Raw genomic sequence first — 27,931 nt, 5'->3', positions numbered from 1 at the left:
TCTGTTTAGGATATGAACAGTTTTGTGGCTCTTCTAATGGTTGGTTTCACTTAAAAAAAAAAAAAGATTGTCTTCTATGGAATATTTACTTCTGCTTTGTAAAAGTATTTGAGTAATAGTATGTAGTAACATTACCTGCACTTTTTCCAGAAAAGTAAATTAATGATATTTATTTTCCAACTTTATCATATGAGCAGGGTTGCTGGTTCCCATCATCTCCTCACCCCCAAATGACTTTTAAATGGAAAGCAATGACCCTTAACGATTTTTGTCCTTTGATTTCTGCTTCAGATCTTGTGATAACGGTCACTGCATATTGAATGGAACACATGGCACATCCTCAGAGATGAAGAAATCAAACATCCCTGAGTTAGGCGCGTATTTAAAGGGTATGTATAAAACACCCTCTTTGTCTTCTGCATCTTAACGGTCAGAATTTAAAGGCAAAATTCCACGCCGCTGTCGTACCGAAGATACATTAAGATTTTGTGTTATCCTCTAGGAGATGGTTTTGATTCAGCCTGCGATCCAGTGCCATTGCTTCCTGCCAGGCCTGCAGCCCGGGACAGTGCAAAGCATGGGTCTTCACTCAACAGGACGCCCTCTGATTATGACCTCCTCATCCCTCCATTAGGTCAAACCTTTAAAACAATTTCAAACAAGCCACTCTGCCATCTCTCTCAATTCACATCTGAATGGTCAGAATTCAGGGTTCAGTGCAGTGCAGGCCTGTTGGGTTCTGGAATTGTCTGAATTGGAGTGCAGGGTCCAGGTGATGGTGGCGCTCAAGTCCCTGTGACCATGACTCCACTTAGACGGCTGAGACAGTGGTGTGCGTGGCTGGCGTCCGCCAGCGTTTTATCTAGTTGTCTCTTCATGTCCACTTAGACGGCTGAGACAGTGGTGTGCGTGGCTGGCGTCCGTCAGCGTTTTATCTAGTGTCTCTTCGTGTCCACTTAGACGGCTGAAACAGTGGTGTGCGTGGCTGGCATTCGCCAGCGTTTTATCTAGTTGTCTCTTCATGTCCACACCCTTACGAGGGCAATGTTCATTCCTCCAGGTGCTTGCGCTTCTTAGGGATTTGGAGTATTCTTCTGAGATTCTCTTGAAGTACAGTTCTTACTGAGTGTGTATTTACTTTTTCTTTCAGTATATAATAACCTAGTTCCACTTAGCTAAATTACATTATGGGGAATTATATATTTTATTGCAGAGAGCCAAAAACACATTCTCTCTTATAATCATTGCAGCTAGAAATAATCTCAGTTTGTTTCAAATTTTGCTATGAAGTACACTTAATATGTGCGTGTGTACGTGTGTGTGAAGGTACACACAGGTGTGTATATTTAAAAGTTGTCTTATGCAGGTGTCTATTTCATTAATTTTGGGTAGGAAGCTTCTCACCCTATTTCTAGAGGAAGACAAAACTTTTGGAAGTTAAAGCTTCACAGTGTGTCACCATAACATAAAATAATGTATGATGAAGGTTCTTTGGTGAGCTTATTTGAATTATTAGGCTACTGGAAATGAACTTTTCCATTTTTTCTTCCCCCAGAGACACCATCACCTGGTATTTCTAGTTACACCGTTGAAGGTCCTGCTTCTGTTCTTTCTGCAGTTCCGTGTTTTACTGTCACCTGCGTGGATTACAAGGGCCTCCCGACTTCCTTCTTTACCTCCAGGCTTTTTCTTTTCTTCTGCTTCTTCCTCTATGCTGGTTTTTCACCTGTTACCCAAGTCTTTATGACTAGATCAGCATTGTCCTATAGAACTTTATGTGGTGACGTAAAAGATCTGTATGTATGACCGCAGAACTGAATTTTAGTTTATTTAAATATCTGTATGTAGATGGTTACTACCATATCGGACAATGCAGAGAAGCATTCCAACCCTCATTTTAAAATTATCTTTAGTTGGAAGGTAATTGCATTACAGTGTTGTGTTGGTTTCTGCCATTCAGCAGCATGTAACTCATCCTTGACTCTTCATGTACATCTCATATTTTATTTATGCTATTCACTCAGCCTAGAACATACCATCCTTGTATTTGATGTAGTGTTAAGTCGCTCAGTTGCATCTGACTCTTTGCGATGCCCCGGACTGTAGCCTGCCAGAATCCTCTGTCCATGGGATTCTCTAGGCAAAAATACTGGAGTGGCTTGCCATTGCCTTCTCCAGAGTGTATTTGATTAACAAATGTTTTTGAGCTCCTGATACCCCAGACCTTCCTGTTCTGGGTAACACCTTGCTGAATGTCACTTTCTACCTTCCTCTTCCCTCTTACAAGGCATCTCTTTCTCTCTATGTGGGACCTATGGGACTTTCACCTCTGAATCATTTGTGAACTTTTTATAGAACTCTTTGTGGAATCTAAGCTCCTCAGATCAAGGCCTTATGATTTTGATCTACACATTATCCATGTGCCTAGCATGGTATACGGGAATCTCAGGGTGGGAAAAATAACAGTAGGGGTGGATAAAGGATTTGAATAAAGAAGATAGTGTAGGAGATAGCTAAAGGTTCAAATGATACTAAGAACTAAGCTCTCTTTCCTATACTTTCCTATATTTTACATTAGAAAAGTTTCTCTAACAATCATTAGAGAAAATATTCTGAATATTTTTCCCAAGGCAAGCTGGATGGGTGGTGAAACCATTTGTATTTAAATATACCTTTATATTCAAATCAATATATTTAAATCCAGAAGAATATTTATCACTAGAATATGTAGGTATTTATACTCCATTTCATTCACAAATATTTGCAATTGCTTACAGAAATACATATACTATAATTTTATTTTTTAAACAATCAAGATGAGGAAAAATATGAATAGGAGATAGTAAGATGTGGCAGGTGAAACATAAGTAGACATAAAAATCTGCTGTAATATTTTATAGTTACAAAAGCTGGGAACTATGCAAATATAAGTAACTCGCTTTGGGACCACCACAAGAGTTAGTTCTATATTTAACTATGCCTCTCTAGAGATATCTGGTAAGTAGAAAAAGATGATATTCCTCTACTGCAGGTACATTTTCTGTATATTTTGACAATGAAATATATGGGGAGCATTAGTTTAAATGAATTAAAATCCAGTGGAGCAAACTTTAAAAGCTAATTATTCTGTGACATTAAATTTGTGTGCATTTGTGATTTTTCCAGTTAGACTGTGAACTCTTACTGTTACACAAAAATTCTATTTTGATGATGTTGATTTTAAAATATTTAGTTCAAACCTCCAATGTCTTGATATTATAAAGGTTACAGATGAATAATAAGCTGTTGCATACCCTGCCATACAGCTTTCTAACAGGAGGCCCTGAGAGAGAAAGTCTGCATGTACCCATGTGTATTTGTGTCTGTACTTCTCTCTAGACACCCCCCACAAAACAATCAGCTCCCACTATCAAAGTCGGTCAACCGCTGTATGAACACTGCAGGTGAAGTTCTTTATAAGCAGTAAGAGAAAATTACTAGTTTTGCCTGAAGTTCTGCCGCTGATCCTGGCCTTTCTTTAAATGCAGGAGAAGATGCTTTTGATGCTCTGCCCCCGTCCCTCCCGCCTCCCCCACCTCCCGCACGGCACAGCGTCATCGAACATTCGAAACCTCCTGGCTCTGGCAGCCGACCATCCTCAGGACAGGACCTTTTCCTCCTTCCATCAGGTAGGAGAGAAAACCCAAGCAAACCTTTTCACTGGAAGCAAAAGAATTTCTAAGATCATACTGTCAAATAAGCATCAGTAGTTCACTGATTTCTATCTCTCAAGCTGGAAAATCCTGGGGGAAAATAGCAGTTGGGTGGGTTTGTCTGTCAGTTGTTTGGTTTAGTGCCAAAAGGATTTATAAAAATGGTGAAAGCAACAAGGAATCACAGAATTTAGAAATGTTGCTATAGAGATGATCCAGTCCAAATAACACCTGTATGCTACAAAAGACATCTCTGAGAACCAGAAGGGCTCTGTGTTTGGGCTAATAGTGATGAGGACAAATTTAGACTTACTCCTAATTCTGAGTGTGATATTGCTAATAACGTGTCTAAAAATTTTTACTAAATATGCTTTAGGGTCATTATTTTATTCCAAAACATAATATCTTGGTAAATTATATTGCTGTAACATTAGTAGGTATGTTTTTTCCTGAAATACCTGCATTTTATTGTTGTGTTACTATTTTCATTTTATTGCCTCAGTGTATTTACTAAAATTATTGATCTTTGAGGAAAAATTAATATATAGCTTTTTGTAAATTCAAGTGAGGAGTAGAAATAAAAAGACTTAGTAAACCATCCAGTTTACCAGTCAGAATTATGAGGGGAAAAAAATTCAGTTATATTGAATCTGCTGATATTAACTGTCCCAGTCAGCCCCGTTGGTGATACTGTGATCTATATTCAAACGTTTGCTTTCTCAGTTTGGTTTGATTAAAAATAGGATAAAGATTTTCTTTCTTAGCAACTGCCTTACATATATGTATGAGCTAAATCATGAAAGCCTTTTAAGAGTGCTAACTTTGTCCTTTGGCCACCTACATGCTTCATAGAAAACTTGGGGATCTTAAACATTGTCATTCACCTTTTATATTTTTTTTCATGGTTCTTTCTTTCAACTTGGTTTGATAATTTAGAAGTTTGAGGCAGTTTGTACATATGACACACACAATTATAGACATATAACTTGGAATATATAGCTTCAGTTTCTAAAGGCAGTTTATGTTCAAGGAATAATTTTGAGTTTAATTTTTTGTCAGTAAATACTGAATTGCCCTGTGTCACTGACCCTGTGAAATGCTTCCCTGACCTCATGGATCACGTTAATTTATTAAATGCTGCCGGTCTGAGCTACAGTTAAGCCCACTGAATGAAAGCTCAGTGAAGTGACTTCTTTTAAAATTAAGCTTTCTAGGATTCTAGAACATTTTACACACATGCTTCTACCTATTTCAAAAGAATCAGTTGTAAAATATTTTAGTTCTTTATCATAATTCCATTGTGCTTTGTAAAAATCTTCAAGAATTTTTTTACTCAAGATTAATTATAAGAAAAAAATTCTTCAATATGAAAAGCCCCCTTTTTTATTAGACAGAATGAAACTGTTGTATAAACTGTTTTATTTCATGTATAGCTTTGCTTGACTGCCAGAGAGGCTCAGGAGCAGTTATCCCTAACCTGAGGTGTGAGGCTAACGGAGACCAGAGCAGGGTCATTTGAACTGCTGACTCACTCTTGACCTGCTTTTGGGTTTTCCTGGTGGCTCAGACGGTAAAGAATCTGCCTGCCATGCAGGAGACCCAGGTTTGATCCCTGTGTTGGGAAGATCTCCTGGAGAAGGGAATGGCTGCCCACTACAGGATTCTTGCCTAGAGAACTCCATGGACAGAGGAGCCTGGCCGGCTACAGTCCATGGGGTCACAAAGAGTCGGACAGGACTGAGCCACTAACACACAGACTTGACCTACTTTTATCCATGGACGTATTCTAATTCCATTCCAAATAATATTGACAAATTAAATTGACATTTCTTCTAAGAAGAAGAAAGTGCAGCTTTCTTCTCCATTTCCAGTCTCCTGTCATTAACACGACACATTTCTAGTCTGTTGCTTTATGAGATTCAATGAGTCACTGTTTTTATTCATTTTTAAATCACATGTATTAGACCTCCTCTTTTTCAAAAGAAATATTTTAATTGTTCTTAATGGAATATCATAGAACACGAAGGTTTCTTTCAGCTTATAAATAAGCACTTGATTATATCATTCTGCAAAGGATTTAACACATTATAGTGTCTAAAAAGTGTAATAGAAAATTCATAAAATCAGTTCTTTACTCTGAATTGAACTTTCTAAAAGAATATAAATACTAAACCAAAGTTTAACTCAATAGTTGTAGAACCATATAAGGTAAACAAAGGTGATTGCTAAATTTAAACAGATACATGAGCATTTTACTGCCATTATTTTCATTATAGTTTAATCTGTAAAAGTTTAGACCAGTGTAATGACAAGCATTTTCTGGCATTATGGAAATTTGGTTTCCTTGAGGAAATCAGTATCCCTAATTAAAGACAGAGGTTAGGCATCTGCATGATGTTAAGTACCTCTTTAAAGCGGCCTCTTTGTTCCAGCATTCAGTGCCCTGCACAGCTGCGTCAGGCCCACCTTTCCAGCCTTACAAGCCCACCGACTGCTCTACAGTAGTGATTTTTAAACTACAGGGCCCAGTGTTTCTACGAAAGAGCCTTAGGGCTCCCATACGATCAAAAAGGGGAAGTGAAGCAGGGACACAGCTCTGATGCTGCTTTTATCTGGTTTCCATTTTAGGCCTCCATGCAAGATTTCTTTTGGCAAAATAGTAATGCCCACCCCACGGTACATGAGCCATCTACTCTGGACAAGCCAGTAACATCTTAACAAAACCTGAAGAGTCCTCAAAAAAAGCTTTACACTTTCCTGTCTACAAACCCCGGGCTAGCACATATATGCTTTTATGTGCATTACAAAAAGACATTTCTTGAGTGTTGGTGGGTTGGAATGGGCGCCTCCCGCTGCTTTGTGCCAGGCCGGCGCTCCAGGAGCAAAGCCAAGGCTGCAGTTAGGTCTGCTCGTTCCCGGGACTGCGTCTTCGTGCAGTGCACAAAATACACAGTGTATCTGGAGCCCTTGCCGAACCCTTCCCTCACTGTGTTTCTACCTGGAATCTTCTTTCGCAGTCCTTATCCAGTCTCAAAGTCACAATTCCATCTGAAGGCTAGCCAAACTGACTTTATTAGAGATAAAGGAAAGTTTTCCACTGGGATCCAGAAATGCAATTGCATAAGTAAAGTACAGAGAAGGCTTGGATCATTAGCAGCCGCTCCTGGGATGCTTTACGGGCGTGGTGACCTTGATGAGGCACACCCACGACGTGGCTTCCGAGGGTGCTCATGCCCTCTGAGGGCGGCCCTCACAGAGTTCAGGTAGAGACCCGGCGAGGCGAGGTCCTCCCCGGGGCGCAGCCAGCGTGGAGACTACCGTGTCCGAGTGTTGGAGGACTCATGGGGTAGAGCGTGGTTCTCAAATTGTCTTGAGACCAGCAGCATCAGCATCACCTAGAAATTTGTTTAAAATGCCAATTCTTTAGACCTACTCAAGACTTACTAAATCAGACACTCTGGGAGTAGGACCAAAAGACTGTATGCTCACAAGCCTTGGGGTGATTCAGAGGCATGCTCAAGCTGGAGAAGCCCGAGACTAGCTTATTCCTGGAGGAATGCAGCCAGCATGAGAAAGGGAAATAAAGCCACACCATGTGAGCTGTGGTACATTAAAGGGACTGGAGGTGTTTTAACCGAGAGGGTAGAAGATCTTGAATATATTAGAGTTGCCTTCAACCACTGTATTTGTGAAAGAATGATTAGATTTCCTCCATGTCTCCTCAAGTGATCAAAGACTGACGAGCGAGAAGAATTAGGAGTGAAAAAATGCATTCCTCTTAAGCTTCCTGAATTAATAATAATTCGTATATCTCAGATGGGTACTGAATTCTCTAACACTGGAGGTCTTAATCAGTGGCAAATCACTACATATGGGGATTTTATGAATATGAGTTAAAGAGTGAGGAGTTTTGTTTCACTTCAATAGCTCTTCAAACCCTATTCCAAGTCTTATCAGTTACATCTAGTATTGATAGTCTTTTAAAACTTTCAGAGTATTGGATCAATCTTTGAGATAACTTTTGGGCAGTCCAGAGGAAAGATGCCATTGTTTTAACTGTTCAAATTGCCTCTTTTCCTACACTTGAGTAAAAGATTGTAAGTATTTCAGATAGTGGGGGGAAAAGAATTAAGAAAATTCCATAATGCCTCCTCCCAGAGAAAACCTCTTGTTAGGTTTCCTTCTCCAGTTCAGTCGCTCAGTCATGTCCGACTCTCTGCGACCCCATGAACCACAGCATGCCAGGCCTCCCTGTCCATCAGCAACTCCCAGAGTCCACCCAAACTCATGTCCATTGAGTCAGTGATGCCATCCAGCCATCTCATCCTCTGTCATCCCCTTCTCCTCCTGCCCCCAATCCCTCCCAGCATCAGGGTCTTTTCCAATGAGTCAGCTCTTCACATGAGGTGGCCAAAGTATTGGAGTTTCAGCTTCAACATCAGTCCTTTCAATGAACACCCAGGACTGATCTCCTTCAGGATGGACTGGTTGGATCTCCTTGCAGTCCAAGGGACTCTCAAGAGTCTTCTCCAACACCACAGTTCAAAAGCATCAATTTTTAGGCGCTCAGCTTTCTTCACATTCCAACTCTCACATCCATACATGACCACTGGAAAAACCATAGCCTTGACCAGACGGACCTTTGTTGGCAAAGTAATGTCTCTGCTTTTTAATATGCTATCTAGGTTGGTCATAACTTTCCTTCCAAGGAGCAAGCGTCTTTTAATTTTATGGCTGCAGTCACCATCTGCAGTGATTTTGGAGCCCCCCCAAAATAAAGTCAGCCACTGTTTCCACTGTCTCCCCATCTATTTCCCATGAAGTGATGGGACCAGATGCCATGATCTTAGTTTTCTGAATGACACAGCATTATTTTGATTGATACCTATTTCCACACTTTAAAGTGCAGAGCAAACCTTTTCCTCCCAGTCTTTCCTCAGTTTTTAATAATCTCTTAAAATAAGTATTAAAAATTTTCAATTTAGCATTCAGTTCAGTTCAGTTCAATTGCTCAGTTGTGTCCACTCTTTGCGACCCCATGAATCGCAGCACGCCAGGCCTCCCTGTCCATCACCAACTCCCGGAGTTTACTCAAACTCATGGCCATCCAGTTGGTGATGCCATCCAGCCATCTCATCCTCTGTCGTCCCCTTCTCCTCCTGCCCCCAATCCCTCCCAGCATCAGGGTCTTTTCCATCGAGTCCAGCAGTACCCTGCTTTTTAGAGTAGACTAGTCCCATCATGTTTATTCATTCATTTCTGAAACATTTATTACTATATATAATGATACACTGGCTATGGTATTTTCACTTTGTATGTGTAAGTGTGGATATAAAATTTTATTTTAGTGGATTATTGAGGAATTTATTTTTAAAAACTATTGATTTTCTAGTCTGGTAATTACTGTACTGTCTGTAGTAACTGTATCATGTGTATCTTCCCATTGAAGCAGGAACCCTTCCACCCTTACAACTTGCTGCAGAAGCCCCGTTTACCCTGCACCTGAGCAGTAGCCAGACTTATCGTGAAGCATCATAGTGATTCAGAATTGAATTAAATATTCCATATGCTACTTATGTTTACACTTTAGTGTACCCAGTGACTTTCTCGGTGCAATAGACTAATGGCACAATATCATACTACTGTATATTATGTAGTCTGTTTATGACTCAGTAATCAGTCTGCAATATCATATTTAGCCTTAAATAAATAGATGTTTAGAAATAGCTTAGGTATATCTAACAAAACCATAAATTTACCCTTAAGGAAACAGAAAAGTTTATGTATTGTAGAAGACGGTCTTTTCTCTGACCCAATATTAAATCTGTGATGTTTTAGAATGAACAAGAACTAAAAGTAAATTTTATTGAACATTTAACTGTAAATCTTTGGAAATTTTCTGTATTTATGCAGAAATAACCATATTTGGTCCCTTTGGTTAGCCTTCCAAAATCAAAAGATTAATATTTATTGCATTGAATTTATCTTCTTACTCCTTCCTAAAATGTTTCAGCAAAATTAATGAGGCTGATCCATCGACTTTTCAATTATTGAAAACTCAGAATCTAAGACTCATTTTAATCTCAAAATTAATGAAAGCAAATTAAGTAGCCTTGGTTAGGTTTAAAAAAAAAAGTCTCTAGCAAAGCTGGGGATAATTATTGTATTCAAATAAGGAAAGAAAATGACCAACTCTTGCCTTACATTATCTGGTCAAACTTTAGTATAAGTATGCATTTCCTTCTTAAATTATCAAATTCTTATATGTTTTTAATATCAAACTCAAATGAAATTTAAAACAATGCAGTGTTATCTGTTCTTCTTTAATAGTTAACATTTTAGCTTTATGTTAACAATACAAATGTCACAGAATTTGAATTTATGAAAAATCTGAATCTAGATTCGTTTTTAGTAGTTAAAAGTAAATATCTATGAAGTGCAGGCTATTTACCCAGCAGTGTGCCTGGTACCGTGTTTCTGTTAGGAGATAAAATTCAAACACAGTTGAGTATAAGATAAGGTCCCTGTCCTTTAGATGTCAAGTCCATTTTACAGATTATGTCTGCCTAATGCTTGAGAGAGATTAATTGATATGATAATACTATAACAGGCAAAATTCAAAGTCCACTTTTTCTCGTTGACTTTACAACAGTTTCTATTCATTGTACAGGACAGATTGGGGCATAAAATTAAAATTAGAAACAGTTTTTGTCATCAACAATTTCACCATCAAATAAGAGATCTGAAAGATGCAAGATTAGTAGTCTGCATCAGTTAGGGAAAACAGGGAGAAGCATTTTTGACCAAGTGATGATAGTCTGCATCAGTTAGGGAAAACAGGGAGAAGCATTTTTGACCAAGTGATGAATAAATTAGAAAATATGCAGGCTGATTAGAAAATGGTTACTATCAGTCATGAAATGGTTTCTTACTTTCAAAAATTGATCTTTACAGAGAATTTCTAATTGTTTTCTTCAGCCAGTTGGCAGAGATAATAGTTTTAATCTGAAAATTATCTTTATTTTTAAGATCCCTTTTTTGATCCAGCAAGTGGCCAAGTTCCTTTGCCTCCTGCTAGGAGATTACCAGGTGAAAATGTCAAGTCCAACAGAGCGTCACAGGACTATGACCCACTTCCTTCATCTTCAGGTGAGTTGGCTAATAATAGTAAGAATAATGCCTTACCTTTGCATAGTGCTCTTCAGAGCACCTTTCATTCATTATATAATTTAATGAGTACTGCCAGCCTAAGAAAGTATTTTTATCACCTTTTCATTTGCTCATAAAGCATGTATTATGTGAAGAATGCCTACAGAATTGTCTCACAGAAAATATTAAATTAAGCTTTAGTATTAATTTTGATCTGTCAGTAAGGCACGTTCTGTGCCTCAAAAATCTATTCATTCTCTAACTGAGCTCATGGGAAGATCCAAGGCAGCCAAGCAAGTAAATACTTCATTCTCTAACTTTTGTCTTGCCTTATCAGATATGAGAACTGGGAGAAATGTCTATATACACTGAAATGTTGTGTCCTCTTATTTTTCCATTAAAGGAAAAAAAATCTCTTTAGAATTACTATTAGCACCAGACTGTTAATTTTCAAGCTTATTTAGGGCTATCATGTAATGTTCAGCTGCCAGTCAGTAAGTGTTGGGTTGGTCAAAAAGTTGGTTCAGGATTTTGGTACGATGTTTCAGAAAAACCCAAACTTTTTGACCAACCCAATAGAAGGATGTAGCATTTTAGTAACTACAAGTCTCGTAGCTGCCCCTACTTTACACAGTCACTTTACCCCCTTCTTTTGCCTTATGTTTCTTAATACCACCTTCCATTAATTTCTTTGCTTGACTGTTTATCTCCTCACTCGAATATTAATGCTTTAAAGATACATGCGTGATTTGGTTCACTGCTGTATCCCCAAGTGTCCAGAGGACTGCCTAGCACATATTTCTTGGATGAGTGGCTTGGACACAAGGGAGGAGGGAAGGGTAACTGATAGATGTTATGCAGAGCATAACACATATTAAACAATTAAAACAACATATTCGTCTCACAATTAGAAGCATCAGGAGTTTTTCCTGTGTAAATTTTTGTCCTATGTCAGTATTTTTTTAACTATATTTTGACTTTTTTTTTTTTTAAGTACAGTTGATTTATAATGATATGCTACTTTCAGGTATATAACAAAGTGTTATATAACTGAATATATATATATGTATCTGTGTGTGTATCAGTTCTGCTCAGTCATGTCCAACTCTTTGCAACCCCATGGACTGCAGCATGCCAGGCCTCCCTGTCCATCAGCAACTCCAGGAGTTTACTCAAACTCATGACAGTTGAGTCAGTGATGCCATCCAATGATCTCATCTTCTGTCATCCCCTTCTCCTGCCTTCAATCTTTCTAACATCAGGGTCTTTTCCAGTGAGTCTTCTTTGCAGCAGGTGGCCAAAGTATTGGGGTTTCAGCTTCAGCATCAGTTCTTCCAATGAATATTCAGGACTGATTTCCATTAGGATAGACTGGTTGGATCTCCTTGCCGTACAAGGGACTCTGAAGCGTCTTCTCCAGCACCACAGTTCAAAAGCATTAATTCTTCAGTGCTCGGCTTTCTTTATAGGCCAACTCTCACATCCATACATGACTACTGGAAAAACCATAGCTTTGACTAGACGGACCTTTGTGGCTAAGTAATGTCTCTGCTTTTTAATAAATTGTCTAGGTTGGTCATAGCTTTTCTTCTAAGGAGCAAGCATCTTTTAATTTCATGGCTGCAGTCACCATCTGCAGTGATTTTGGAGCTCAAAAAAATAAAGTCTGTCACTGTTTCCCCATCTATTTGCCATGAAGTGATGGGACCAGATGCCATGATCTTAGTTTTCTGAATGTTGAGCTTTAAGCCAAATTTTTCACACTTGTCTTTCACTTTCATCAAGAGGCTCTTTAGTTTTTCTTTGCTTTCTGCCATAAGGGTGGTATCATCTGCATATCTGAGGTTATTGATATTTCTCCTGGCAATCTTGATTCCAGCTTGTGCTTCATCCAGTCCAGCATTTCTCATGATGTACTCTGCATATAAGTTAAATAAGCAGGGTGACAGTATACAGCCTTGACGTACTCCTTTCCCAATTTGGAAAAGTCTGTTGTTCCATGTCCAGTTCTAACTGTTGCTTCTTGACCTGCATACAGATTTCTCAGGAGGCAGGTCAGGTGGTCTGGTACTCCCATCTCTTGAAGAATTTTCCATAGTTTGTTGTTATCCACACAGTCAAAGGCTTTGGCATAATTAATAAGGCAGATGTAGAAGTTTTTCTGGAACTCTCTTGCTTTGTCGATGACCCAACAGATGTTGACAACTTGATCTCTGGTTCCTCTGCCTTTTCTAAATCCAGCTTGAACATCTGGAAGTTCATGGTTCACGTACCGTTGAAGCCTGGCTTGGAGAATTTTGAGCATTGCTTTGCTAGCTTATGAGATGAGTGCAGTTGTGCAGTAGTCTGAGCATTCTTTGGCATTACCTTTCTTTGGGATTGGAATGAAAACTGACCTTTTCCAGTCCTGTGGCCACTGCTGAGTTTTCCACATGTGCTGGCATATTGAGTGCAGCACTTTCACAGCATCATCTTTCAGGATTTGAAATAGCTCAACTGGAATTCCATCACCTCCACTAGCTTTTTCGTAGTGATGCTTCCTAAGGCCCACTTGACTTAGCATTCCAGGATGTCTGGCTCTATGTGAGTGATCACACCATCGTGATTATCTTTGTTGTGAAGATCTTTTTTGTATGTTTATATATATGTACTATGTATATATAGTATATGTATATATGAATATATATACATATTTTCATCATCAGATACTTTTCCATTATAGGTTATTACAACATACTGAATATAATTCCCTGGGCTATGCAGTAGGACCTTGTTTTTTATCTATTTTATATATAGTACTATGTATCTGCTAATCCCAAACTCCTAATTTATCCCTCCCTGCTCCTTTCCCCTTTTATACCAATTTGTTTTCTATGTCTGTGAGTTCCTGTTTCATAAATAGATTCACTTATATCACTTTTTTCAGATTCCATATATAAGTGCCATCATGTGGTACTTGTCTTTCTCCATCTGATTTATTTCACTTAGTATCATAACCTCTAGGCCCATCCGTGTTGGTACAAGTGGTATTATTTCATTCTTTTTTTTATGGCTACATAATATTCCATTGTATGTATTCATGTGTGCATATATGGTCTCTTCTTTATCCATTCATCTATCGATGGACACTTGAGTTGTTTCCGTATCTTGGCTACTTTAAATAGTGCTGCTATGAACACTGGGGTGCATGTATCTTTTTGAATTTTTTTATCTTTTCCAGATATATGCCTGGGAAATGGGTTGCTTGATCATATGGTAACTTGATTTTTCATTTTTTAAGGAATCTCTGTATTGTTCTCCATAATGGCTACATCAGTTTACATCCTCCCCTACAGTGTAGGAGGGTCCTCTTTTCTCCACACCCTCTCCTGCATTTATTGTTTGTGGACATTTTGATGATGGCCATTCTGACCTGTGTGAGGTGATATCTCATTGTAGTTTTGATTTGCATTTCTCTAATAATTAGCAGTGTTGAGCATCTTTTCATGTGCCTCTTGGCCATCTGTATGTCTTCTTTTAGAAAGTATCTCTTTAGATGATCTGCCCATTTTTTGTGTTTTTTAAAAATTGATCTGGATGAGTTGTTTGTGTATTTTGGAAGTTAATCCCTTGTTTGGTTTCCTCTAGTTTTAGAATACCTGGTCTTCTATTTAGGTCTTTAAACTCATTTTGAGTTTATTTTTGTGTATGCTACTAGTTATTTTAATTTCATTCTTTTATATACAACTGTCCAGTTTTCCCAGTGCCATTTATTGAAGAGACTGTCTCTTCTCCATTGCATATTCTTGCCTCCTTCTTTATAGATTGGCCATAAGTGTGTGGCTTTATTCCTGGGCTTTCTATCCTGTTCATTGATTCGTGTTTTCTGTTTTTGTGCCAGTACAGGACTATTTTGATGACTGTAGCTTTGTAGTATAGTCTGAAGTCAGGGAGTGTGATTCCTCCAGCTCCATTCTTCTTTCTCAAGATTGTTTTGACTACTCAAAGTCCTTTGTGTTTCAATAAATCCTTTCTTCTCTGAAAAGGGCCATTGGTAATTTGATAGGAATTGCATTCAATCTGTAGATTGCTTTGGGTAGTATAGTCATTTTGACTATATCGACAATATTGACAATATCTATTCTTCCAATCTAAGAACAGACTATATCTTTCTGTTTGCATCACCTTCAATTTATTTCATGAGTGCTTTATAGTTTTCAGAGTATGTCTTTTGTCTTCTTAGGTAGGTTTATGCCTAGGTATTTTATTCTTTCTGTTGTGACAGTAAATGGGATTGTTTTCTTAATTTCATTGATACTTTATTGTTAATGTATAGAAATGCAACAGATTTCTGTATATCAGTTTTGTATCCTGCAGCTTTACCTAATTCATTGATAAGCTCTAGTAGTTTACCGGTGGCATCTTTACAGTTTTCTGTGTATGGTAGCTTACCGGTGGCATCTGTACAGTTTGCTGTGTATGGTAGCAGACTGTCTTCCAACAGTGACAGTTTTTTTTTACTACTTCCTTTCTAATTTGGATTCCTTTTTTTCTTCTCTGCTGTGGCTAGGACTCTGCCAAAGCTATTTTGAACAAAAGTGACAAGAGTGGCATCCTTGTCTTATTCTTGATCTTAGAATGCTTTCAGATTTTCATTGCTGAGCATGATGTCCATAGTGGGTTTGCCCTGTATGTTCTTCATTATGTTAGGTATGTTCCCTACATGCCCACGTTCTGGTAGTTCTTATCAGAAATGGATGTTGAATTTTATCAGAAGCATTTCTGTATCTATTAAGATGATCATATGGTTTTTAGTCTTTAGCTTGTTAATGTGATATATATCAAATTGATTTATGGATGCTGAAAAATCCTGTAATCCTGGGATAAATCCCAATTGATCATGGTGTGTGATCCTTTTTAATGTATTGCTGCATTCAGCTTGCTTTCAAGCTCAAATCTCAGCTCACAGATTTGTTAATAGTGAGCAGTTGTCCATTCTGTAACATCCAAATCAAGGTAGATAGCTGCTTTGAGAATTATTAACACAGTAGCTCTGTACTTGATGACATGTATGGGCAATGCATAAAAATCCCTCTGTAGTTTCATAAGTTTTCACACTTGAATATAACTCGGAAAATTTTACTAACTTTTCAAATTTTGGTCCATGCTGTCTTTACCAGTTTACTTCTAGCCAGTCCAATATTTCAGATATATCCATGGATACCCACTGAAACACTATTTTCAGTTGAAAAGGAAGATTTCCAGAATGATGGAAAAATGTGAAAGTCAGAAAGCAGAGACAGTATCTAACTCTCTCTCTCTCTCTCTCTCTCTCTATATATGTATATATATATATATATGAAAATAAAGCAAATTCCTTGAGATGTTAAAGTACAGCTTTGAGAAGAGCGCCATGACTGATTTAAAAACAACATTCTGTATCACCAGCTCTGTCTTAACAGAAACATGTTCTTAAGTTACAGGAAGGATTGTGGCCTAAACATTCTATTTTCACAGCTTTGCAGTTTACACCATAGCATGCAGGTATTACTGAGCCCAGAATAACATTATTTACATATATGATTTCAACTGGTAGAAATACCAGGTAGTATTACACTAGAAATTTCAAGGAAGAACTTTGAGTGACAAACCCATTGAAACATCCCCAGATAGGCATTTACCAGAAGCCTGAACTGGCTTTTTACCTGAGTGAAAAACTAGTCTTGATGATTACTTTGAGGGTCTCAGCTAGCTGTAACATCAAATATTTCAACTGACTGTTTGAACTCTCTTTACAAACACAGTCAAACCACAGAAAATAAGATACTTTTTTTTCCAGCAATATATTTGTTCACATGCTCCTTCATAGGGCTACCAAGCTGTCCACTAGTTTATTTTATACTGGGATTAGATCTTTCCATCAAAAACTTGAGACTGGATGATATGTGCCTTTGGGATAATAACAGCACTTACTTTGCAGTAGCATTTTTATAGTATTAAGGCCTTTTTAAGATGACTGTAGAGGATTCTGGTATAATTTGCTGCATCTTATAAATTCCATTTCTATTTTTTATGGTGATCTAGTTGATGGTGACTAATTTATGTATATAAACTTTATGAGAAGACTATTTCTAATTCCAAAAATTTAATTGATTTTAAAGTATTTTCCTTATACACTTATCTTAAAAAGATGTGTGCATATCTTAATATACAAAGAGCCTTCCGAATGTTTTATTACTCCCCCTCCAAAAGTTTACAACTCTCTAAAGTTTTTAGATGTAACAGTATTTAATGATATGAATATGTTATGATGAGAGTTAATAAGTGGATTTTACCAGCTTGTGTTAAATTCATATATACCTGTATATGGGTGACATATATTAGCAAAATTATTATTATACTAAAAATTATCAGCAAAATTAATATTTTGCTAATAACCTGCTTATTTCTTCACACGGGTTCATGTCGATACTAGCTGTGCAGGAACTTTTACACATTTTTCGGTTTGCTTTTCTCTTCACTGTAAGACATGTGCTGCAGTTTGAATACCATTCTTTAAAACCCCAGGGAATCCAGCTGACAGAACACAAAGTCATAACGATGTGGTTTTGCCCATGGTGATGAGTACAGCTGAGCTTTTTAATATTCTTAGTATTTAGAAGGACATGTAAGGCAACACTTAATGCGAGAATACAAGCACATGACTTGTATTAAATGTGTTTGTAACAGATACTATTACCAAGTATACCTGCAAAATAAAGGAGGTCTCATAGAAGGAATTAATTCCAGTGCTACTTTTCCTTCATTAGCTTAAAGGAAAAGTGATCAGATGTTGAATGAATTTTATATTAAGACCTCAATTGGAATCTATGGCTTCATTTCACGTAAGAGTTGAAATTGTGTATTGTTATTAGAGATGTTTTAAGATAGTGTTTTTAAGGTTCTGTGTACCAACAAAGGAAATTGCAGTGTTATATATAGAGTTTTACTCTAGTTCAGCTACCTAAAATGTTTTTCCTTATACACAGCTTCAGGTTTAAAACCACAGAACATAGTGTTATTTTTCTTACAAACTTGATACTAATATACTAATACTTCTTCTATAACAATTTTCTGAATGTATTAAAAAAGTTATAACCTAGCTCTGTTTTTAACAACATAATTCCCAACTATAGCCTATGTGAAGATATTTGTAATTTAGTAAAACTATGTATCTAAAACCTGTCCTTCTAAAATTAGATAGTACTTCGATAGTGGCAGCAATTCAAGTTTACATAATGAGTTTCAGAAGTAATTGATCCAACTTATGTGTCAATACGGCTTCCCTGGTAGCTTAGACGGTAAAGTGTCTGCCTACAATGTGGGAGACCCGGGTTCGATCCCTGGGTCAGGAAGATCCCCTGGAGAAGGAAATGGCAACCTGCTCCAGTACTCTTGCCTGGAAAACCCCATAGACAGAGGAGCCTGGTAGGCTACAGTCCATGGGGTCTCAAAGAGTCAGACACGACTGAGTGACTTCACTTCACTTCATGTGTCAATAATAAAATGAGATTTATGTCTTAATTAGTTATTTTTAATATTGTTATACATAAAAAGTATGTATTCCAAGACTCTTGATGTCTATCCCAAGTGTTGTCAGTGAATTACTAAAATAATCTTAGAAATTATATCTCAAACTTTAAAAAAGATTATGTACAGTTTAGCACCTATAATTTTAAATATAGATAACAGAATTTGGTTTAATATGTTTTGAGTAGTTTTTATTATGGAATAAAGATCTAGCCATAACTTAAATGGGTGAGACACAGCAATGTTTAGTAATGTACCCAAGGTCTCAAAGTCAGTAAAGGATGGGATTTGATTCAGTAAGTATGCAGTCATTTATATTGTTGTTAGGTTTAAAAACTTAACTCACCCATTCATATAATAATGATTGCTGAGCTGAGCTTGGAGATACTGATGAGAAAAATCAAAAACAGTAGCATGAAAAACAGTAGCGAAGGAAGAGGGTACTAAGAAATCTAAAATTGTAGGAGAGATTTCAAAACTGCATTGTGATCACATGACTTTAGGGAGCTAGTGTATGCTCTCTGCCCTTTTTTAAGATTTTTGGGCTTCAGAAGCTCAAGAAGCTCAGGATTCTTTAAGATTCAGACTTGTAAAAAGCACAGTAGACAGAATCTGAAGCTTTGTTTAAAATTATTAAAGTAGTACATGGACATTAGAGAATAAAGTAGAATTAAAAGAAGCAAAAGTCACCTGGACCCACGTCATCAATAGAAACAGTATTGCCATTTTGGAGCCCTTCTTTCTAATAGGTGACCATGCACTCATTCACACAGTGGAAATCATACTCCCCAGTATAATATAGTATCATACCTTTCTTACACATCATTAAACTTTTTTTGAAATGTCAATGTCACTTTAAATTATTGTATGATAGTCCATCATTTTGATATACTGTCACACTAGAGCTTCTCAAATCTTCTTCCCCACCAAAGAGCTAACTCTGAATGACAAGGGGATTACAGCTTTTAACTAAAAGTGGACCATCACATGCAAGGAATTGCCTTAAAAACCTTTGTTATTTCAGAGATGTCTGCAAATTTTACATTTTACTTGGTATGTCTACATTTCCATCTTTAAAAACATTAAGTCTCTCATACCCTTGAGTAAAACTAGTGACCAGGAAGATGGCCTGTTTGCATCTGGTGGCTCCACATCTTCTTGAACTTACTTGGATATTGTTGCCCTTGCTCCTAGGAGTTCAAAAATACCATGAGCATGGACAGTGACCCCAGAATAAACACATGCACTTCCAGTCACATTTTTAAGGATACATGTATTCAGGTACAGAAATCCCCACAGAGCTTGTAAAATTCACAGTCATTCCAGTGTACTATAAAACTACAACATAACTCCTTTGAGGGAACTCTGAGATCGGTTCATCTGCTCCTTTCCATCATCTACACATTCCAACGTAAGGACGGACCTGGTGTCTCCTCTTTTAGACACTGAGACAGTGAAGGCTGCCCGTGAGTTTTAGGAAGAGGTGTCCAGAGAGAGGGGTTGGCTGTAAGTGATCTGATATAATCATCAGCATGAAACTTTTTTAACAGTTTTTTTTTTTATTCTTAAAGGTTACTCTTCAAGTTTTAAGAGGTCTTACTTGTTGGTATCTTGCTTAAAAGTTTATAAGAGTTCACTACAAATTCCAGGGGTTTTTTTTTCCTGTTCCATACTTGAATCCCTATTGATTTATAGTAATTGCTGTTCTATATAGCATTTGAGTATAGTGGTTACCATTACAGATGTGAATTCATTGTCCTCTCTGTTTCAAAGTCTCCTCAGCACATATACCAAGCATTACATTAATCACATACTCCCTGAGAAAAGTTACACCTTTAAAAATGGAGACAAAAAAGTATATTTGCAGAGTGAGAATTATAAAAGCAAACTGCTTACTTAGCTGAAAGTCACTCAAAATCTGAGTGGCCCAGCAGAGATGAATCTAAGTCTCCTGAGTGATGCTCCTCGTTGACATCCTCACCAGGGAAAGTTGTAGCTGTTGGTTGCTGTTGCAGAGTTACACTATCCAATTAAAATAGTCAAACAAAAAGTTAAAGCATTCCAAATTGAATAAAATATTCAGCAATAAATAGAAGTTTATATATAACAGTTGGCAAAAAGCTGCAACATAGCTTCCACTTTCCATTCATGGGCTCTAATACATGATAGGATTCAACTCGGGGCATCCGTAAGATTTCAAAGACATGTCAGCACTGTTCTGGGGAAATAGATTATCAGTTATGGTGGCGAGGACTAGGGTTGAATAAGTCAGTATATGTAAGAGTTTTGTATCTAAAGAAAAAAATGTTTCTCCTTTCTACTGAAAATATATCCAAAATCTATTGTGATTCTTTCCACAAGTGGTTTGAATCGTTTCCTCTGTTGATATTTCAAATAGACCAGAGATAGCGTCACTCCTCTAGTTTTGATTTAATCATTTTGTGGGGTATTTTCCCTAACATTTGGTTTAACCTAACTTGGGCTTCCTGAATTATGCTTAGTACTTACGATTTTTTAAGAAGAGAATAACTTTCTCAAGAAAAATTTATCATCTGCACATTCCCATTACATTTGGCCAGTATTACCTACAGCAGCCTCACAGAGTGAATAGATCTCTTGGGGGGTTTTCCTGGTGATAGATGTCATATTTTTTAGAGTCATCTACCAAGATCAAAGACGCATGTTTATTAAATCTAAAATCTAAAATTTCTAAAACTAACTTTTTATTATGCCATGAGATGCCTCACTGTCACAGCGTCTTTCCCAGTTGAGTAGTCTACACAGCTATACTTAATCAAAAGTGCTTCGTAGTCATGTGCCCTTCTCAGTATTTTAGACAGGAGCAAAATAACAGTATTGGAAAAATTCTTCAAAAACTACCAGTACAAGGAATTTAGCTTTGCATTTAATTCTAGGTCCTTTTCACACCAAAAAATAAGCCAGAACAGACAGTATTTCAATGTATAAATTCTGTGGTAACTGATTAAGGAAGTCTTGCTAGAATCTCATAGTTTTTCAGAAAGGATTAGAAGCAAAGCATAATTTATTGTCCATCTCTGCATGACATTAATGGAAATACTTAATAGAAAAATAAATGAAACCTCAACAGTAAGAAATGCAATTTACCAGACCATAATAATTTGAGATGTTTAGTTAAAGATACACAAAACAGCACAGACTTTACCAAGAACCAGAAACTAATGTATGTTCTTATGTCTGAGTAGAATGAGCTTTATCTATAGCTATAATATTTTTTCAAACTAGATGTTATTCTGTAAGAAACAAACAAAAATAAGACTATCATCCAATTTTGTGTAGAACTAAATATTTTCATCCCGGAGGCTTTTGTGTATGTTATATTGATAGTGCTAGAAGTGCAAACAGAAATACCTTTGAGAAAACATGAAATGATGTATCAGTTGATTCTTGGATCTACATTTATTATTGAAAGCACCAGCTTACAGCATTTCCAGACGCCATCAGGAAAGCTGGTGAGGGAGCGGGGTCAGGAAGGACAGGACGAGCACTGGAGTGATGAGGCATTTGTGTCCTAGCCTCACGTCTTCATTTATCTAACTGTGTCTCTGAATGTGGCACTTGTCAGTCATCTAAGAAAAAAAGCATTAAATAAATATTGGTTTCTGTCTTGTCAAATTTATGCCATCAAACATTTATGGGTTTAAGACAACTTTTAATCTCTTTAAAATGTAGGCTTTTGATAGTACATACCATATACAGATAAATGGAGAAATGTGATAAAAGTGCCCCCTTAAGTCACCAGCCCACTTCCTGGTGATCTGCTGGTGGTGGCCTGTATTTGCTTTGTTCTTTATGAGATTACTTTCCATTTTTGGACACCAGTGTCATGTGGTTTAACTTTGAGAAACGAGTATCGAGAGACTGACCTGGAACCCAGTTCTCCACTACTGTTTCTGCGGGCTTTGCTTTTTTTTTTTTTTCCAAGCTAAGCTTTCTACATTGGAATCTGGATGAAGTATTTCAGCAAAGCACCAACCTGTTGACTAACAGCCATCTCAAAGCGTCTGCTATTTCATTATTTCCCCCCAGCATCAGTAAGGCCTCACTTTCCAGCATTCTAACTGGAAAAATATGCTGCAAAGCATATTTCTCAGAAGTCTTGCTTGTGACATGGGGTGGGATGTAGGACCTGATGGGGATGTTCTAGCAGGAATATCCTTGAGCTTGTAACAGTTTCCTTCAGTAGAAACTTCCAAGGAAATTATCTCCACCATAGTAGAGAAGGGGGACTGTATTGCCAGAGTGAAAGCTTTTCTTTTTCATTTTTTTTTTCCTTCTATATCTTTTATTTCATATGATTTAAAGAATAATATATAGAAGTGGGAAGACATCTGTGTTAATTTATCAAATTTCCAACACACCTTACCTTTGTTATCCCGACATTCAAAATAGGGACAATTTAACCTATTCAACCACAGTATATAAAAATGGTTTTTGTAGAAACAATGAAAAACTTTTAATATAAAATAATGAAATCCTACTGATGTATAATGTCTTTCTTTTTATCTCTTTATTTAAATACTTCTCTTTAAAAATCTACTCAGATGGTTCACAAGCACCAGCCAGACCTCCTAAACCACGACCCCGCAGGACTGCACCAGAAATTCACCACCGAAAACCCCACGGGCCTGAGGCAGCATTGGAAAACGTCGATGCAAAAATTGCAAAACTCATGGGAGAGGGCTATGCCTTTGAAGAAGTGAAAAGAGCCTTAGAAATAGCCCAGAATAATGTGGAGGTGGCCCGTAGCATCCTCCGAGAATTTGCCTTCCCCCCTCCAGTCTCCCCACGTCTAAATCTATAGCAACCAGGATCATAAAGACCAGAATGCGAAGCAATTGCTGACTGTCCCAGGCGTGTGGAGAGAAACGTGAGATGGGATTCAAGAGAGAAGCTTTCTCCTCTTCACGTGGCGTCTTTGAGAAGAGAGGCTTGGAAGTGGCTGCTTCTCAGAAGACAGCCGCTGCTGGCTCAGGATGCCAAGGGCTGCGGCTTCCTTCCTTTTGCTAGCCATACTTTTAAATCAGGGTTGAACTGACAAAAATAATTTAAAGACGTTTACTTCCCTTGAACTTGGAATCTGTGAAATGCTTTTCCTTGTTTACAAGTTGGCAAAGTTGCAGTTTGTTTTTTTAGTTTTGTTTTCAGATTTTTGTTTTTTTGATATCTGTACTGTGTTCTTGATCGGCCCTCTGTACAGTGGTCAGGTCTGCTGTAACATTTCCTACCAACTCCCTCGCTGTGTGCATCAACAGCGAGGTCACATATCCATTGTGATCGTTCCCATCCCAGCCTCCCACCCAGGTCCAGTTTCATTTCTCCCATTGACAAGATGCTTTAAAGGTTCTGATTTTCAGCATATCAAACTAATGCAAAACCAGTGTGTGGCCTTCACTACTGAGTCTTTTCTTTGGAAACCATCACTGTTGAGAGATGGGGAAAATCTGAATGTATAAAGCATTTTTGGTTAATGAACTGCCTTTTATAAGGGATTTTCATATAATATAGAAGAGCTTCCCTTTTTGGTGTAAGTTTTGTGATCTTTAATCTTCCACATTCTCATCTTTGTCATCCTCGAGGTGTAATGACTGTTTAAAAAAAAAAAACCTGAAATATTGGAAAGCAACTACTGCAGAGGTGGGAGAAATACACTTGCACATGACGATGCCATACTAAAGTTACATAACGAGGTCCCTTGATATTTATGCCTGCATCACTTACGAGGCATACTGAATAAGAGGGCATCTCCCAGAAGTGTATTAGTAATTTTCAGATAAAATTATGAGCATACCTTTCCCAAAGTGGAACAGACTTCATTTCCTCTTTGAGTGATTACACTCTGGTACCTAACAAGTTTAGGAACCAGTTCATCTTGCAGTGGAAACAGTAAATCTTTGATGCACTGTTAAGTGCTAATGCTACTGTGGCAATGTTTTTCTTTTTTTTTTGCAAAATTCTTAATTTTCTCTCTACCATCAAATTAGAGTTCATATTTAATTTTTAGTCTCATTTATTGCTCCACATTGTTCCATCCAGTCAGGTGAAAGAAATTTATATAGTTTTGCCTTTTTTGCAAAATGAAGGTAGGTTCTTCAGAAACCACATTATTAACTTTTAATAAACCTACAGATATTTATTGGGCACCTGTGATGTGCCCCGTGCTGCCAGGCACTGTGTTCTTAAAGCACAAACCATCACAAAGTGATTGCATTGTGGTATTCTGTTATCCTTTATCCACACTTTTGACGGTCAGAAAGTGTCTCTGCTGGACAAAAGCATGGAAGGTTTCCACCAGTGCTTCAGAATTTTCAGGCGGTCTTCTTTTTTAATTATTATTTAGTGAAGAATTGAGACGAAACCAGGTCCGCATTAAATGCTTGACCCACCGGTGGTTTTCTAAATGTGTACTACCTGTGGGCCTGTGCACATTTCTGTCACTCGTTTAACTTCACACAGTGTGATGTAAAAAGATGCATCTGATCATGAGTGCTTCTTTGGGATCTGAAAGCATGTGACCAAACGTGTAGCGGAGCCAAAGGAAACTAAGTCAAGACTTGCGCAGTCGTGGTGTTGACCTGGGGAGGGAACCAGCACATCTCTTTGTGAGCTGACACGTGCCCTGACTTGACAACTTGGTCTCCTAACGAGGTACTTGAGGAGTCATAGGCCTTGGATAGTTTGTGCTCATGTTTTAATTTCTTCATCTGATTCAGAGCTGGTTCATGCCCCTAGAAGAAAATTTTTAATTTGCCTTAAATGTTCTTCCTGTAAGTAAGTATATGAGGGCAGTTTTTTATACTTTTAAAAATTGCATTGGCTAATTCTCCATCACTTTATGAACTCCATGTTATATCATCATGATTTTTCATTTGTTTTATTAGTTTCTGATGTCATGCTGAAATAGCACTGTGTTTTGGGTGTTTTTTTTTTTTTATGACTTGCTGATTTTCGGTACAGCCTAAAAGCCAAAAGTTGCCACTTCATTGTGATAACATTGTTATAACATTCTTAATAGATCAGGGAAGGATGTAAAATATGAGTGTTAGAAAGCATAGTATAATCTCATTCAAACAATCTTTAAAAATGAGTGAAAATTTCCAATGAAAGTGAGGAAAAAAAATAGTGACAATATAGTAAGTTTAGACCTGAAATTTTTAAAATCTATTTTGCAAGAAAACTTACTAGCCTGCACCAAAATCTCTCTGTATCTCGTTCTCAATAGCAATCATTAGTTTTACCATGAAAAAGACCAAATCAAAAATTTGTATGGAATGGAAAGAGGGAAACTTTCTATCAAACACTGTCATGAAAACCTTACTGCTACCTATTACTTACCAAACTCAAAAAAAATTTTTTGAGGAAATAATTAAACAAAAACATAGTTTTTAACCATAAAAGTGACTAGCCGTTAATGGCTGAAAATGATCCAGACTTGGTTTCACTGTGATCCAAAAAGTTTGACATTCCTCAAGATTTATTTGGTAATATGATTATTTTTAAAGCCAGTACAACATATCATTTATATAATTAAAACAGTTCGTGGCCAACATTAACCTGCTCTCCCCTGTCCCCAAACATACTCTGGGGCAGAAGTACTTACCTTCAAAGATAATCCAGTAAATTATCTCCATAATCTCTTTTTCCCTTTGATGTCTGTAATATCTATCCTGGCCAAATTTTCTAGAATTGAATCAGCAGTGCTTATGGTCAACTTGAACTTCCTTCCACAAAGGTGACCCCTCCCCATCCATATTCCCTTGCCTATATTGCAAATAGTCTTAATAACAGAACCCCATGAACCTCAAAGGGCCCATTGGTTAACTCAATATTCCACACACATGAACACTTGCAAAGATTTCTTCATAATGTGAATTTTTTTCTTGTTCAGTTCCAGAAGCATTTGTTACAGTTTGGACATTATTTTTCCTCTCAGATCTTCAACTTGAAGCTTTAATTTGCACTGAATTATCTAACCCAGTTAAATTTTTCATTTTTTTTTTCTCTTATGCTGACAGATTTGAAAGCAAATTACAGTATGTTTTCAACAATACAGGTACTACCTGTTGACCTGGAATTTTAGTGTTTCTAGGAAGAGTTTGCAGAAAATGACAGCAGTTGAGTGAAGGGTTTTCTTCTCAATTACTATTTTATTTTTAATGCCTTTTTAAAACCTGTCTAATGTGGCAAAGTAGCTATGTGTTCAATTAATTTATATTTTATTCATCCTTTTTCAATTCTGGTTATTATGTAAACTTCAGTACAGTTTTATCTGTTCTTTTAAGGTATTTTATAAAATGAATGTTAACAAAAGCAGAGTTGGTATATTATTTTTCAAATGAATGCAAACATTTGAGAGCAGTTCTATGTTGTATTTTTTATCTTCATATTCAGAGCTAACAGTCAACATCGTATCAAGTACCCATCCCAAATGATTCAATTATTAAATAACAAAACCATATCATATAAAGGTATTTCACATAGATAAGCTAATCCCATGCCTTAGAACTGAGAAGTCAAAGTTCTGTTAAGGCCCTGAGTAAGAAATAGCAAATTTGGGAAAAGCTGATTGTCTTCTAATGACATACCACATAATTGATATTTCTTAAAAGGAACATCTGTTCTTTATATTCTTTAAATTCTTGATTTTTCTAATGATTTGTTACTGGCCAGTACATATCAGTGAGAGAACAATGGAAACAAACCATGTTAATAACTGCTTTTATATCAGAAACCATAACAGAATGTTGTGAAAATCACAGGTACATGCATAGTAGTAATAATTATACTTTCAAAGAACACACAATTAAATGGGAGCTACAAGCACATAATTCCAATACAGAGAACACTGTACAGAAGTTATCACATTGTACTGGCATTATGTACATACGGCAAGCGCTGAAGAACCCAGCTCTCCTGCATTGCAGGCACCAGGGAAGTCCAAGAAGACTGGAGTGGGTAGCCTGTGCCTCCAGCGGATCTTCCCGACCCAAGCATTGAACCGGCGTCTCCTGCGTTGCAGGCGGATTCTTTACCAGCTAGCTGAGCCACCAGGGAAGCCCCAGAAGAACTATGTTGGGCCCTTAATATATGCAAGAAACTTGGTATTAAAGCATTTAATCCTTTCAACAACCATCATGCCTCTTCTAGGACTGTCCAAGTGGGGTGTGATATGTTCCTTCTGAAGTCAGAGAAATAATAAGACTGAACAGCATTTTGTTAGCCTGAAGAGAAACAAGGTTTTTGTTGTTACGAAAGAACTCGGGAGGTAAAGCTTTCCAAACAGGAACAGCACCCAGGATGGAGCAGTTGTTATTTAGACAAAGGTGAAAAGCAGGAGGACGGCTGGAACACAGAAGAGACTGGGGCGGGTGCCTTGGTGACCTAAGGTGAAGGACCATGCGACGTCTCAGGTCCTAGGAATCGGGTTAGGAGTCACTTGCTGGAACTCAAGATGATGACATCCATGAAAATGCCTAGAGACTAGGCTGTATTTAACAGGAATT

The 27,931-nt window shown here is 37.4% G+C and overlaps 1 protein-coding gene across 9 annotated transcripts in view; it reads left to right on the top strand.

Moving 5' to 3' along the window:
• Positions 1-26,738, top strand: part of CBLB (Cbl proto-oncogene B) — a 218,548-nt gene extending 191,810 nt beyond the window's left edge. For 6 of the 9 annotated variants that reach the window (XM_043893003.1, XM_043893008.1, XM_043893006.1 and 3 more), the window contains 5 exons: positions 292-389; positions 503-634; positions 3,528-3,668; positions 10,722-10,841; positions 22,973-26,738. In XM_043893003.1, the coding sequence (XP_043748938.1) occupies positions 292-389; positions 503-634; positions 3,528-3,668; positions 10,722-10,841; positions 22,973-23,232 (751 nt within the window). In that variant the 3' untranslated portion in view covers positions 23,233-26,738. The remainder of the gene's footprint in view (positions 1-291; positions 390-502; positions 635-3,527; positions 3,669-10,721; positions 10,842-22,972) is intronic. The other 3 variants (XM_043893009.1, XM_043893007.1, XM_043893010.1) reach the window with 1 other exon arrangement.
• Positions 26,739-27,931: the final 1,193 nt, after the last annotated feature.

Source organism: Cervus elaphus, chromosome 31, assembly GCF_910594005.1.
Source record: "Cervus elaphus chromosome 31, mCerEla1.1, whole genome shotgun sequence".
Taxonomy (NCBI): domain Eukaryota; kingdom Metazoa; phylum Chordata; class Mammalia; order Artiodactyla; family Cervidae; genus Cervus; species Cervus elaphus.
Note: the sequence above shows the minus strand (reverse complement) of the source record. Positions and strands in the feature narration are given on the sequence as shown.